Here is a 14482-nt window from a genome sequence, read left to right as displayed (position 1 = left end):
AACCAGAACACATAATATTTTGTACTGGATCAAATACTTATTTCTCACTGCAAAATGCAAATAAATTTATCTAATTTATACAATGTGATTTTCTTGATTTTTTGGGGGGAGATATTCTATCTCTCAATGTTAAAATTAACCTACCCTTAAAATTATAGACTGTTCATGTCTTTGTCAGTGGGCAAACTTACAAAAACAGCAAGGGATCAAATAATTATTTCCTTCACTGTAGGTGTCAGGCATAGTGTACCAATAAATGTGTGATGCAATACCCCCAAAAGTGTTAGATACAATAACCCCTTAAGTACCTGATGGATTGCCCACTTAAGTGATAGATCTGCTGGCATATAGGTGTCAGGCATAGAATCCCAATACTTGCCAGAGTCGGCGCCTCCATGAGTGCCAGAGTCGGCGCCTCCATGAGTGCCAGAGTCGGCGCCTCCATGAGTGCCAGAGTCGGCGCCTCCATGAGTGCCAGAGTCGGCGCCTCCATGAGTGCCAGAGTCGGCGCCTCCAGGAGTGCCAGAGTCGGCGCCTCCAGGAGTTCCAGAGTCGGCGCCTCCAGGAGTTCCAGAGTCGGCGCCTCCAGGAGTTCCAGAGTCGGCGCCTCCAGGAGTTCCAGAGTAGGTGCCTCCATGAGTTCCAGAGTAGGCGCCTCCATGAGTTCCAGAGTAGGCGCCTCCAGAGTGTTCCAGAGCCGGCGCCTCCAGGAGTTCCAGAGTAGGCGCCTCCAGGAGTTCCAGAGTCGGCGCCTCCAGGAGTTCCAGAGTCGGCGCCTCCAGGAGTTCCAGAGTAGGCGCCTCCAGGAGTTCCAGAGTAGGCGCCTCCATACCTGTTATATACAAAGCCATGTCAGTGTCAGGCATGCTGTGTCACATTCAGTGCCCTGAGATTGTCAGGTGTAGTTGCCCCCAATAATACAGGGTACGTTGCCTCCATAAGTGTCGTGTAATAAGTGTAGTGCCATTACAGTTGTCTGATTGTGACTCCATAAGTGTGAGTGATCCAGGAGATGCAATGCGCCTAGAAGTGTCAGGAGTCGTGCCCCTAACTGCATTTATTTTGCTTCTGTCACACTTCTAGATTTTTTTTCTTCCACAAAAAAACTTCTAGGGCCCTCAAGACTTTATAAAGATTCTGTGTGTGAATGTTGCGTGTAATCCTGATAATAGTGTGTGTTCGGGATTTCACATTGGTCACTTTTCCGCCACTGATATGAGCTTGGCAATCAGTTGAATAAATGTGACTTTTTTTTGTGTTTCCCTGATTGCACGCTGCTTCTTCTGCTCCTCATATTGCCGTGTTGTCCATAAGGTCACAGAAGTGCAGTGAGCGATCATCACCAATGCAGGGAACACAACCCCACCAATCTCACTGTCCTCGGGTTTCCATGGCCCGATCTATGAGTCATGGGGAGAATAATTGCATTAAAGTTTAAGGTTCTTATTTTTCACTCTTCAGGGTAATTGTGAAGCACAGAGGATGGATGTCATTGATAACCCAGTGCTGCAGTGTGCTTTAGAAGGAAATGTGCCAGGTCTACAGTCCATCTTTGAAGATTCAGCTGATAATCACCATGAACAATGTAACAAGTTTCTTGTAGAAGATGATCTTCTTGGGAGGAACCCGCTGTTCTTAGCCTGTGTACTGGGACACACCGAAGTCGTGAAAGAATTGGCTAAGTATGGAGCCAACGTCAATCAAAACACAGCTCGAGGTAGGGTCTGTATATGCTGAGTGTATTCTGTACATTGCTTGGATTTCGCCTTCATGCAATGTAACAATTGTCCTTTCTCCACCTCAAACATGCAACATAAAGCCCTCAGTCCTGAGGATCATTGGGGGTCCCAACTGTGGAGTCACCACCTATAAATACATTTTCTCATATTCTGCTTGTGGCACTACCTAGGTGATCGGATCAGTTATACTGGCAAAAATCATTATTATCTGCAGCACATCATCCTGTGTAGACGGGGGATGTGCTGATAATGACATGGTATTGTGTGGGGTCAGAGGGATCACATTAGCGATCGTTCGGTCCCTATCATTGTCAGCCTTTGTAAACAGGGCGGTAATGTGCGACTTGAAATATAGTAGTGGATCGATGCTCGTTAAGATGTATTGAAGACCCACAGTCGTCACATATAATTGTGTCATTAGTTTGTGTATGACAGCCCAAAAGTCAAATATATAGCCCTGCTAATGTTTCCAGATTCATTGCTGCCCTCTAGTGGTTCTGTTGTAGATATGCAAATAAAAAAAGACCTGTCCTTACAGGCCCTTAGTAACTATTGTCAGAATTTGGACATTTCTACTAAAGGATTGTAACAATAATGAAGCAATGCAAATGCAAAAATTGAACAGAAATAGACAATATAAATGATTATTGATTAATAATGGTCGTACTTGCATAAAAATTATCTTTTTTGAAATATAGTGTAATATAATGTGAAACATTTACATTAGAAGATGTCAACATGTGTCCAATATTGTATGTTATGAATATCCATCTTCAGGGATGTAATGAATGTAAGGATGGGGATCATTTGTCAAAACTTTTAAAAATGCAGGTCAAGGCCACATTGGATTACAGTAGCTGCAGATACCTGAAGCATGAAGGGCATGCTATGAGTGGGTTACTCACCTGTCCCTGCTTCAGTGCTGGGTTTTGTTTCCTTCCCTTATGGCCTGCTTACTTTGTACTCATTCACACTGGGTTACTGTGCCTTTTAAGGCCGGTTCAGGGAGCCATCTGCTCATCAGCAGTTGCTTCACCTTCCACTTAGCTCAGCTCTAGCCAGATGTCTAATTATCTCAAGCTCAGTCCAGCTTATCCAGGTGTAGTCCACACCTATCACAGCCATCATTCTACAGTCATGATTCACATTACCAACTTCTTTTAATTTTTGTCGGTGTTCAGAACTTAGTCTCTGCAATCAAGGTAAAGTATCACTGCAAGCAAGTAACCAGTCAGCCTGTTCATCACTGCTTTTTTGTGATTAACAGTTTGCCTGCTGCAACTTACTTATTGTATTCAGTACATTTCTTAAAATAACCATCTATCTGCTGCAAGTTCATTATTCTCTGCTATTAACCATTTGTCTGCTGCAACTCCCAGATTGTCTATACATCTAATGTGCCAGTGTATATTCACACACCTGTCCCTGTTTCATCTGGTGTCTCCTGCTCTGCTTGTCTTTATGCCCTTCTTAAGTCCTGATCCTCACTGGTACGCGGTGCTGACCATCAAAGCCCGCTCTGCTGCACCATTGCCTTCCATCTCTGCTGCTCACCCTTACCTACGGCTTAGGGAATCCCCCATCACAGGTGAGCACATACACTGTGTCTGAAACTTCAGTGTCTCTGTTCTTTCTGTGAATAGTTCCCTAGTAAACTCAGCTACCTCTTGCCCACTTCCCTAGTAGTCACTGCAGCTTTCACTAACCTCCTCTGTAGTCACGACAGTTCCCTTTTCCCCAGGATTCATAGCACACTTTATCTAATTCTGCAATTGTTGAATTATCCCCTTTGCCTACTTTCCAAATAGTCACTGGAGCCTTTCTTGTTAAGCAGGTGATCACAGCAGCCGCTTGCCCAGTAGACCCAACTCATTAACCCAGACATCATAGGACTTATTTCTCCAGTAGTATAAGTAGCCCTTTACTTTCTTCCCCAGTGTTATGCTCACGCCCGGACTGACTGGCGTGAGCATGATTAGTGATCCCACTGGACCATGAACCGAGGAGTGCCTGGAGGGGCGTAACTAAGTATCAACTCGGTCACACGGCGGCTCAGTCGACTCCGTGAATCAGGGAGGAACCGAGCAGAGGGACCAGGTGCTACTCCAGGTCAGACCCAGGTCACAGCTGTTGACCCACACCGGGGAATGCAGGAAAAGGCAGGTTAGGCTGGCATACAGACAGGTGGGTACTGGCAGGCACGGCTGGTATGCAGACTGGTGGGTATTGGCAGGCACTGCAGGTATGCAGAAAGGTGGACACTGGCAGGCATGGCTGGCATGCAGACAAGTGGGCACTGGCAGGCACGGCTGGCATGCAGACAGGCGGGTACTGGCAGGTAGGAACTGTGATGAACCTGTAGCCGCCATCTTGGTAATGATAAATCATATCCAGGGATGGCCACACTTCAGCAGCCCCCACCCTTGGGACCTTCTGTTAAAACGTCAACTAGATAGTTTCCCCCATCCAGGGCCTACTTAACACTTGAATGCTAGGAGCTTCAAAGACTTCGAGAGGAAACACAGCCAGCAGGGGGGGGTTGCTTCGTCTATCTGTACCTGACCATTTGTCCCATAGGACTAGTTTCTTTGTCTGTCACAAGCATGGAGGCATAAGATATAGAAACATGAAAAGTACACGCATGTTGCGTGGGATGGGCCAATAAAAAAAATATCACGGCGTCCCGGAGCCATTGCGCACACAAGCCTCCGCGGTAGACGTTTGTACGTGCTCTGGAAGCCAAGATATAGCGCTGAGCCATTCCTGAGGACCGTATGGTATCATAATTGATATCAAAAGGTCGGTTACGGCGGCCCGAATCCATGGGAACCCCTGGGGGTATCATGAGACCATCCCAGAAGAAGTTATTGGGTTCCTTAGAATTTGGGCTTCTGATCGAAGTTAGACCTGAGGGTGGAGACTGAGCCAGCTGACCTCACCAGCAGTGGGCGGGACAGGGCAGGTAAGATAGCAGGACAGACAAGAGACAAGTCAGTTTTTGACCCAAGAGTGGTGTGCTGAACATCTGAGCACCAGCTGAGGCCACCAAGGGGAGGAGCAGTTTGACCATGCGGTGGTAGGCCTCAGCCTGTAACAAAGAACCGTGCCTGCGACCGCAGAATCCTCTCCCTGCGTCACAAGAAAATCAAGAAACCGGTAACTGATATGCTGTGGTGATTCTGTGTGTTGTATTCCATTGTTGTATAGTTTAGCCTGACCTTATACCTGTGTATATTTAGTTGTATATCGTGTATCTAGTGTATTATTATAATCAATTACCTCAAGTAATTGTGGGCCCGCCTTTTATTCTGCATAACGAACGCACGTCCGTGTGAGCTCGGCTCAAGCCAAAAACGCTACCCAGGGTTGGTTCCTGACCCGATATAGGCCCATTCACGGACTGGGCGTATATCTAAAATAGGGACTGGTGGCAGCATACCAACTGGGGATTGGGGAAGGCTAGTAGTGACGGTCGGAGGTTCAGATATATATATTCCTGGCGCGGCCAAGGAAGATATATATACCGCCCTCACTACAGAGGGCCCCGATACCCAGTAGGTTACAGGACAGTCTCTCTGGCGACCGCTTATCCTAGGTGCAGTTCCTTGACTGACCTGAGGCTAAGAGGGCGCTAGCGAGTTGTGCTGTGTAGTGACGTTGAAGGGATAACACACTACCGTGTTCCCTGCGCTGGTTGCAGCTACCTGGCACTACTTTCTCTAGGTGCAGTACCTTGACTGACCTGAGAGGTAAGGGGGCGCCAGAGAGCTGCACCCACCGGCCGGCTTTCATCACATTGGTGGCAGAGCGGTGGGATTGCAGAATAATAGTGTTGTGGGACCCCTACTCCCAGGCACTAAAGACTGCCAGTGGTAACTTCCACTGCTGGAGTCTTAAGGTCAGCCCAACGTTAGACGGTCAGGCTAAAAGTATAACAAGGTGTGTGCAAACTCAGGGTTGCAGCGGTGTCGGTTACCAAGATGGCAGACGGCACCAGGAGCAAGACCCTGCAAGAGGCTAATGCTACGGTCCGTGTGGCAGGAGGGGAGGACATTGTTACTCATGGCGAGGAGGAGTCCAGCCCGGGCACCTCAGGGAGCCAGTCCCCAGTATACGGTCCCGCAGTGGGCTGCCCACCACCTACCCAGCCCAGCCTGTCCAGATCACAAGCCCTTTTACAAGCGGCTATGGCAAGTCTCCAGTCTCATGGCGATGCCGTCTACAAAACCCTCCTGGCAGCATCAGAGAAGGCAGCGGAGGAGGAGCGTGCAGAGCGGGCTGCGGAGCGGGCTGCGGAGCGGGCTGCGGAGCGTGAAGCTGCAGAGCGCCGGGAGGCTGCGGAGCGTGAAGCTGCAGAGCGCCGGGAGGTTGCGGAGCGTGCAGAGCGAGCTGCGGAGCGCCAGCACCAACTGGACCTGGCCCAGCGGGGGCTTCCGCTAGAGCAACCAACCCATCAGGAGACCAAGTCGTCCAAAGTCCGAGCTGAGGACTTCCCTCTACTGGAGAAGGATGGGGACCTGGACTCCTTTCTGGTGGCATTTGAACGGACCTGTCTTCAGCACCATCTGGCCCGGGATCAGTGGGCCAGATACCTGACCCCCCGTTTGAGGGGTAAGTCCCTGGATGCCTTGGGGGACTTACCTGCCGGGGAGATACAGAACTACGACTGCATCAAGCGGGCCCTGATCCGGCAGTACAACCTCACTCCCGAGTCGTACCGCCAGAAGTTCCGGAGCCTGCTGCGTGGCCCCAAGGACACCTGGACCGATCATATGTGGGCGCTGTTGAGAGCCGCAGAGCACTGGACCTCGGGTCTAGCGCTTACTACCCGCCAGGAGGTCCAGGAACTGTTCGTCACGGAGCAGTTCTTGTGGAACTGCCCAGAGGACCTCCGACAGTTCCTCCGTGACCGAAAACCAACAGGGGCTTCTGCTACAGCCGCCCTGGCAGACGAGTATGCCAATAACAGGGCGCCTGAGCTGAAGAAGTCTGCCAGCAGCACCTGGAGAGGGGGTAAGCCCAGTCATGCCCCTGTTTCCCCGGCCCCTAGAACACAAGGGGTGTATCCCCCTGTTGCCCTCTCCAGGCAAGGACCAGACGTAAGACGTTGTCATCTATGCAACAAACCAGGACACTTTAGGGCTGAGTGTCCCCAGCGCCAAAAGACCCCATCCCAGTCCCAGAGAGCGCCCAATGTTTTGTGTGTGGGAGGGGGTGGTGGTAGGTCCCTGGACAACATCCAACCCGTCACCATAGGCCGTTCTGCGGTCATGGGACTGCGGGACACGGGCGCTGAACGAACACTGGTACGGCCTGAGGTGGTGTCCCCCCAGGACTTGGTACCAGGAAAGACTCTTTCCGTCTCCGGGGTTGGAGGCGTGGAGCCGGCACTTCCCGTTGCCATGGTGTATTTGGACTGGGGTGCCGGAAGGGGGATGCGGGAGGTGGGAGTAACGCCAAATATTCCCGCAAATGTTTTATTAGGGACCGACTTGGGGCGTCTAGTATCGCAGTATGTACCCTCTGAACCCCCAAGTTCGGCCCCCCAAGAGTGTATTGATTTGTCTGCTGCTAATGCCAACCATGTTGTATGTAGTGTGTGTCCTGCTGAGGAGGAGGGAGTGAAACCTGAGGGTAACACCTGCACAGACACAACACAAACAGGGTTAGTGAAAGCAGGTGGGGAGTGTGGGGATGCCCGCAGAGGTGCTCAGCCGGCGTGCCGTGACCTCTTGTCCTCCGGTGAGGGAGGGGGCGGGCAGGATTCTGTAGAGGGAAGCTCAGGGATGGAGAGGGGGGCAGCTACCGGCAGTGTAGGGCTCCCAGGGGTATCCAGGCTGCTGAGTATAGGCCCACTGCAGGGGGAGGAACAGGCCATGGGAGGTGGGGGTGTCCCAAGAGAGGAGCCGCCAGGTAAGACCCCAGGGCAGGAGTTCCCCACATCCGAGATGTCCAAAGGCCTAGGAAGCCTGCCTGATCGGGCGGCTTGGTCAGAAACAGAGGGGAAGCAGGCACTACCCACGGTCACAGCGGTCATAGCCGCTGTCACCAGGAGTGGGAGCGCCGGAGCCCAAGGAGCCTTGCAGAGGTCCGACGGCTTCCCCACTTCTGACCAAGTGTCTGCCGGGTCAGACAGCGGCCAGGTGACATGCCCGGAGGGGCTGACAGAGGATGTGGCAGTTTCGTCGATTCTGGCCACATCAAGTCAGGAATTTCAGGCTGCGTTGGAAGCAGACGACAGCCTGAAAGCTCTCAAGGAACAGGCGGCACAGCCTCCCATGGAGTCAGACTGCGAGCGTGTGGTCTGGGACCAGGGACGGCTGTACCGGGTAACGGTCCAGCAGGGTTCACCGGAGGCGTGGCCCAGGGACCGACAGTTAGTGGTACCCTATCCGTTCAGGGCGGAATTGTTGCGGATCGCACACGAGATTCCGATGGCCGGACACCTAGGGATCGCTAAAACCAAGGCCAGGATAGCTCAGCATTTCTACTGGCCTGGGATAGGAGCCGCGGTGGGTGCCTACTGCCGTTCGTGTGACACCTGTCAGAGGGTGGGGAAGGCGGGGCCGCGCCCCAAAGCCCCACTGGTAACTCTGCCAATCATCGAAGAGCCTTTCTCGAGGGTCGCTGTGGATCTTATTGGACCTCTGTCCACTCCCAGCCACTCCGGGAAATGCTTCATACTCACGGTAGTGGACTATGCCACCCGGTACCCGGAAGCGGTAGCTTTGTCGTCCATTCGGGCCGACAAGGTGGCTACCGCCTTACTGGAGATCTTCTCCAGAGTGGGTTTCCCCCAAGAAATGCTCACCGACCGAGGGACCCAGTTCATGTCGCGGCTGATGGAGTCCCTCTGTAAGCAAATGCAGGTGCAACATCTGGTGGCCAGCCCGTATCACCCACAGACTAATGGCCTGTGTGAGCGGTTCAATGGCACCTTAAAGCAGATGCTTAAGATGTTGGTCGACTCCCACGGGAGAGACTGGGAGCGTTACCTCCCACACCTCCTATTTGCTTACCGGGAGGTTCCGCAGGCCTCAACGGGGTTCTCCCCCTTTGAGCTCCTGTACGGGCGACGGGTACGGGGCCCCCTGGCTCTGGTGAAGGAAGCATGGGAAGGGGATTTGGCCACCCCCGAGGTGTCGGTCATCGAGTATGTCGTGCGCCACCGGGACAGGATGATGGCCTTGGCAAAGCTGGTGCAGGACAATATGGCCCAGGCCCAGGCCGACCAGAAGCGGTGGTACGACCAGAATGCTTGTGAGAGGACCTACCAGGTGGGTCAAAAGGTGTGGGTACTGGTCCCCGTACCACAGAACAAGCTTCAGGCAGCCTGGGAAGGTCCCTACTTCGTGCACCAGAAACTCAATGCCGTCACCTATCTGGTCACCCTGGATCACGCCCGTGGAAGGAGGAAGGCCTTCCACGTGAACATGATGAAGGCTCATCATGAGCGGGAAGCGACTGCCCACCCAGTGTGCAACCTTCCCGAGGAAGGAGAGGTAGAAACCCTCCTGGATCTGCTCACCCAAGCCAAGGCGGGTGGGTCCATCGAGGATGTGGGGGTTGGCCACCAGCTCACGGAGGACCAACGGTCCCAGCTGGGGACCACCCTGCACCCCTTCCGGGGGCTGTTCAGCAGCCTGCCCGGAAGGACTGAGATGGCTGTCCACGACGTGGACACTGGCGATCACCCGCCGATCCGGCGTTCAGCATATCGGGTCTCTTTCGAGGTGCAGGGAAACATGCGCCAAGAGATAGACGAGATGCTGAAGCTGGGGGTGATCCAGGCATCCAGCAGCGCGTGGGCCTCGCCTGTAGTCCTCGTACCAAAGAAGGACCGAACTACACGGTTCTGCGTGGACTACCGGGGGCTCAACGCTGTAACGGCCACCGATGCGTTCCCCATACCACGCATCGATGACCTGCTCGATCGGATGGCCGGGGCTAAGTACCTGACCATCATGGATCTGAGCCGGGGGTACTGGCAGATTCCTCTGACCCCGCGGCAAGGGAACGCTCTGCCTTTATCACCCCTTTTGGACTGTACGAGTCCACAGTGATGCCATTCGGCATGAAGAATGCCCCTGCCACTTTTCAGCGGATGGTCAATACGCTGCTTGAGGGACTTGAAGGGTACGCGGCTGCGTACTTGGACGATATTGCAGTCTTCAGTCCCACTTGGGAGGATCACCTAGAGCACCTGCGGCAGGTGCTCGGTCGGATCCACCGGGCAGGCTTGACCATCAAGCCGGAAAAGTGCCAGCTGGGCATGAGTGAGGTCCTCTACCTGGGTCACCGGGTAGGCGGGGGGGTTCTGAAGCCAGAACCGGGGAAAGTGGATGCCATCGCATCCTGGCCCACTCCTAGGACCAAAAAGCAGGTGATGTCCTTCTTGGGGACCGCCGGGTACTATAGGAGGTTCGTCCCACACTATAGCACCCTGGCCAAGCCCCTGACGGACCTCACCAAGAAGAAGCTGCCCGTCGCAGTCGACTGGACAGTCGCCTGCGAGACAGCTTTCGGGGCACTCAAGGCCGCCCTAAGTAGCTCCCCTGTACTGCAAGCTGCCTACTTCGACCGGCCGTTTGTGGTACAGACCGACGCCAGTGACTTTGGCCTCGGTGCTGTGCTAAGTCAGGTCAACACGACAGGCCAGGAACATCCTGTCTTGTACCTGAGCAGGAAGCTACTGCCCCGGGAGGTGGCTTACTCCACGGTGGAAAAAGAATGCCTGGCAATTGTATGGGCCCTGCAGCGTCTGCAGCCCTACTTGTACGGGAGCCATTTCACCGTGGAGACGGACCACAACCCCCTCAGCTGGTTACACACGGTCTCTGGGTCGAATGGCAGGTTGCTACGCTGGAGCCTCGCTCTCCAGCAGTACCACTTCTCCATTCGCCACAGAAGAGGCCGTGACCACGGTAACGCTGACGGGTTATCCCGGCAAGGGGAGGGTGCAGAAGGACGCACGGGGGAACACAGGAATGTGCTACCCCCTCGCGCCCTCGTATAGGGGGAGGTGTGATGAACCTGTAGCCGCCATCTTGGTAATGATAAATCATATCCAGGGATGGCCACACTTCAGCAGCCCCCACCCTTGGGACCTTCTGTTAAAACGTCAACTAGATAGTTTCCCCCATCCAGGGCCTACTTAACACTTGAATGCTAGGAGCTTCAAAGACTTCGAGAGGAAACACAGCCAGCAGGGGGGGGTTGCTTCGTCTATCTGTACCTGACCATTTGTCCCATAGGACTAGTTTCTTTGTCTGTCACAAGCATGGAGGCATAAGATATAGAAACATGAAAAGTACACGCATGTTGCGTGGGATGGGCCAATAAAAAAAATATCACGGCGTCCCGGAGCCATTGCGCACACAAGCCTCCGCGGTAGACGTTTGTACGTGCTCTGGAAGCCAAGATATAGCGCTGAGCCATTCCTGAGGACCGTATGGTATCATAATTGATATCAAAAGGTCGGTTACGGCGGCCCGAATCCATGGGAACCCCTGGGGGTATCATGAGACCATCCCAGAAGAAGTTATTGGGTTCCTTAGAATTTGGGCTTCTGATCGAAGTTAGACCTGAGGGTGGAGACTGAGCCAGCTGACCTCACCAGCAGTGGGCGGGACAGGGCAGGTAAGATAGCAGGACAGACAAGAGACAAGTCAGTTTTTGACCCAAGAGTGGTGTGCTGAACATCTGAGCACCAGCTGAGGCCACCAAGGGGAGGAGCAGTTTGACCATGCGGTGGTAGGCCTCAGCCTGTAACAAAGAACCGTGCCTGCGACCGCAGAATCCTCTCCCTGCGTCACAAGAAAATCAAGAAACCGGTAACTGATATGCTGTGGTGATTCTGTGTGTTGTATTCCATTGTTGTATAGTTTAGCCTGACCTTATACCTGTGTATATTTAGTTGTATATCGTGTATCTAGTGTATTATTATAATCAATTACCTCAAGTAATTGTGGGCCCGCCTTTTATTCTGCATAACGAACGCACGTCCGTGTGAGCTCGGCTCAAGCCAAAAACGCTACCCAGGGTTGGTTCCTGACCCGATATAGGCCCATTCACGGACTGGGCGTATATCTAAAATAGGGACTGGTGGCAGCATACCAACTGGGGATTGGGGAAGGCTAGTAGTGACGGTCGGAGGTTCAGATATATATATTCCTGGCGCGGCCAAGGAAGATATATATACCGCCCTCACTACAGAGGGCCCCGATACCCAGTAGGTTACAGGACAGTCTCTCTGGCGACCGCTTATCCTAGGTGCAGTTCCTTGACTGACCTGAGGCTAAGAGGGCGCTAGCGAGTTGTGCTGTGTAGTGACGTTGAAGGGATAACACACTACCGTGTTCCCTGCGCTGGTTGCAGCTACCTGGCACTACTTTCTCTAGGTGCAGTACCTTGACTGACCTGAGAGGTAAGGGGGCGCCAGAGAGCTGCACCCACCGGCCGGCTTTCATCACAGGAACACAGGCAGGATAGGGACCAGTACAGACTGGGACACAGGAACGGAGCCGCAGGTGCAGTAGACAAGCAGAGCAAAACCCGCAGGTGCGGTAGACAAGCAAAGCAGAGCAAAACCTTCAGGTGCGGTAAACAAGCAGAGCAGAGCAAAACCCGCAGGCGCGGTAGACAAGCAGAGCAGAGCAAAACCCGCAGGTGCGGTAGACAAGCAAAGCAGAGCAAAACCCGCAGGTGCGGTAGACAAGCAGAGCAGAGCAAAACCCGCAGGTGCGGTAGACAAGCAAAGCAGAGCAAAACCCGCAGGTGCGGTAGACAAGTAGAGCAGAGCAAAACCCGCAGGTGCGGTAGACAAGCAGAGCAGAGCAAAACCCGCAGGTGCGGTAGACAAGCAGAGCAGAGCAAAACCGCAGGTGCGGTGAACAAGCAGAGCGAAACCGCAGGTGCGGTGAACAAGCAGGGCAGAGCAAAACCGCAGGTGCGGTGAACAAGCACAACCAGATACACACAAGGTACTTACAATGAAGTAGCGAGTGTACACAAAACTCACAAACAGAAGTTCAGAGACAACGAGTTGGAGTTAGGTGCAGGTTCAGACACTGCAGGAAAAGGGAAGGTTCGGACATAGCGAGAAACAGGTAACGGGCTAGGACACAGTTCAGACAGGAACTGAACCAGGAATAAGATACAGGAACGAGCCTGGGAACAGCCCCCAGGGTGGCGGAGACAGACTAGAAGTCACAGATACAGGTAACAGGCCTGGGTATACAGCCCCCAGGGGCGGAAACAGACAAGATACAGGACGGTACCTGGCAACTCAGTTGCACAGAACACACTGAAGGAAAGTGTTGCTCAACCACCCCCTACTGGGTGGAGGGGGTTTAAGTATCCAGTGACTCACAGCAATAGGCTGGGGAGGCATTAGGAGTGCTCACACAGTAACTATAAGAATCAGGCAGTCACCGCCCTAACAATCAGACAAGAGACACAGCAGGTACTGGAGCAAAGTGTGCAGCCTGGATTGATGGGTAAGATGGCAGTCTTGCATGGTGGGAGGTGGTAAGCCATGCCAGCACTCCGCCAGGGATGTTACACCCAGTAATATAAGTATCCCGTCTCCTACTTAGTAATCACAACAGCCGTTCTCATCTATGTTCATAACAGTCTCAGCAGAATTCTGCACAGCCCCCCAGTATTCATACCATTAAACTTCACACTTGACTCTGTTTCCTATTAGTTTCAGTAGGACTTTTACTATGTAACCCTTCGCTAGTCACAAGATGACCCCATCCCCCAGTAGTCACGGCTGGACTTCCTCCAGCTAGCTTACCCACAGAAGTTACAGCACAGCCTCCTATCACTTGAGCCTAACCATTTACCTCTAAGACCAGTAGATTGGACAGGTTGCCATCTGTCAACCAGTTCATAAGACATTTGATTTTTGGACACATTACATGTAGAGAGAAAGTATAACACCTACGACCAGCCATGCATGGAAATAGAGAAACTACAACATTGTTATTGTGCACATTTTGTGTGTATATGTGTATGTATATATATATTACAGTGGGGAAAATAAGTATTTGATACACTGCCGATTTTGCAAGTTTCCCACCTACAATGAATGGAGGGGTCTGTAACTTTTATCATAGGTACACTTCAACTATGAGAGACCGAATCTAAAAAAAATGTATGATTTTACATAATTAATTTGCATTTTATTTCATGAAATAAGTATTTGATACAATAGAAAAACAACTTAATATTTGGTACAGAAACCTTTGTTTGCAATTACAGAGGTCAGACGTTTCCTGTAGTTCTTGACCAAGTTTGCACACACTGCAGCAGGGATTTTGGCCCACTCCTCCATACAAATCTTCTCCAGATCTTTCAGGTTTTGGGGCAGTCACTGGGCAACATTGAGTTTCAGCTCCCTCCAAAGATTTTCTATTGCGTTCACGTCTGGAGACTGGCTAGGCCACTCCAGGACCTTGAAATGCTTCCTACTGAGGCACTCCTTAGTAGGCTGTGTGTTTCTGGTTATTGTCATGCTGGAAGACCCAGCCTCGACCCATCTTCAATGTTCTTACTAAAGGAAGGAGATTGTTGGCCAAAATCTTGTGATACATGACCCCATCCATCCTCCCTTAAATACGATGCAGTCGTTCTGTCCCCTTTTCAGCAAAGCACCCACAAAGTATAATGTTTCCCCCACCATGCTTCACAGTTGGGACAGTGTTCTTAGGGTTGTACTCATCCTTTTTCTTCCTCCA

The 14482-nt window shown here is 52.3% G+C and overlaps 1 protein-coding gene across 1 annotated transcript in view; it reads left to right on the top strand.

Moving 5' to 3' along the window:
- The window catches only part of ANKRD45 (ankyrin repeat domain 45), a 39661-nt gene that overhangs the window by 6002 nt on the left and 19177 nt on the right, over positions 1–14482 (top strand). Inside the window, exon 2 of the mRNA XM_073643151.1 lies at positions 1462–1717. Within this exon, the coding sequence (XP_073499252.1) occupies positions 1483–1717 (235 nt within the window). The 5' untranslated portion in view covers positions 1462–1482. The remainder of the gene's footprint in view (positions 1–1461; positions 1718–14482) is intronic.

The sequence above is a fragment of the Phyllobates terribilis genome, unplaced genomic scaffold (genome assembly GCF_046119375.1).
Source record: "Phyllobates terribilis strain yellow unplaced genomic scaffold, ASM4611937v1 Scaffold_8__6_contigs__length_399053987, whole genome shotgun sequence".
NCBI lineage: Eukaryota > Metazoa > Chordata > Amphibia > Anura > Dendrobatidae > Phyllobates > Phyllobates terribilis.
Note: the sequence above shows the minus strand (reverse complement) of the source record. Positions and strands in the feature narration are given on the sequence as shown.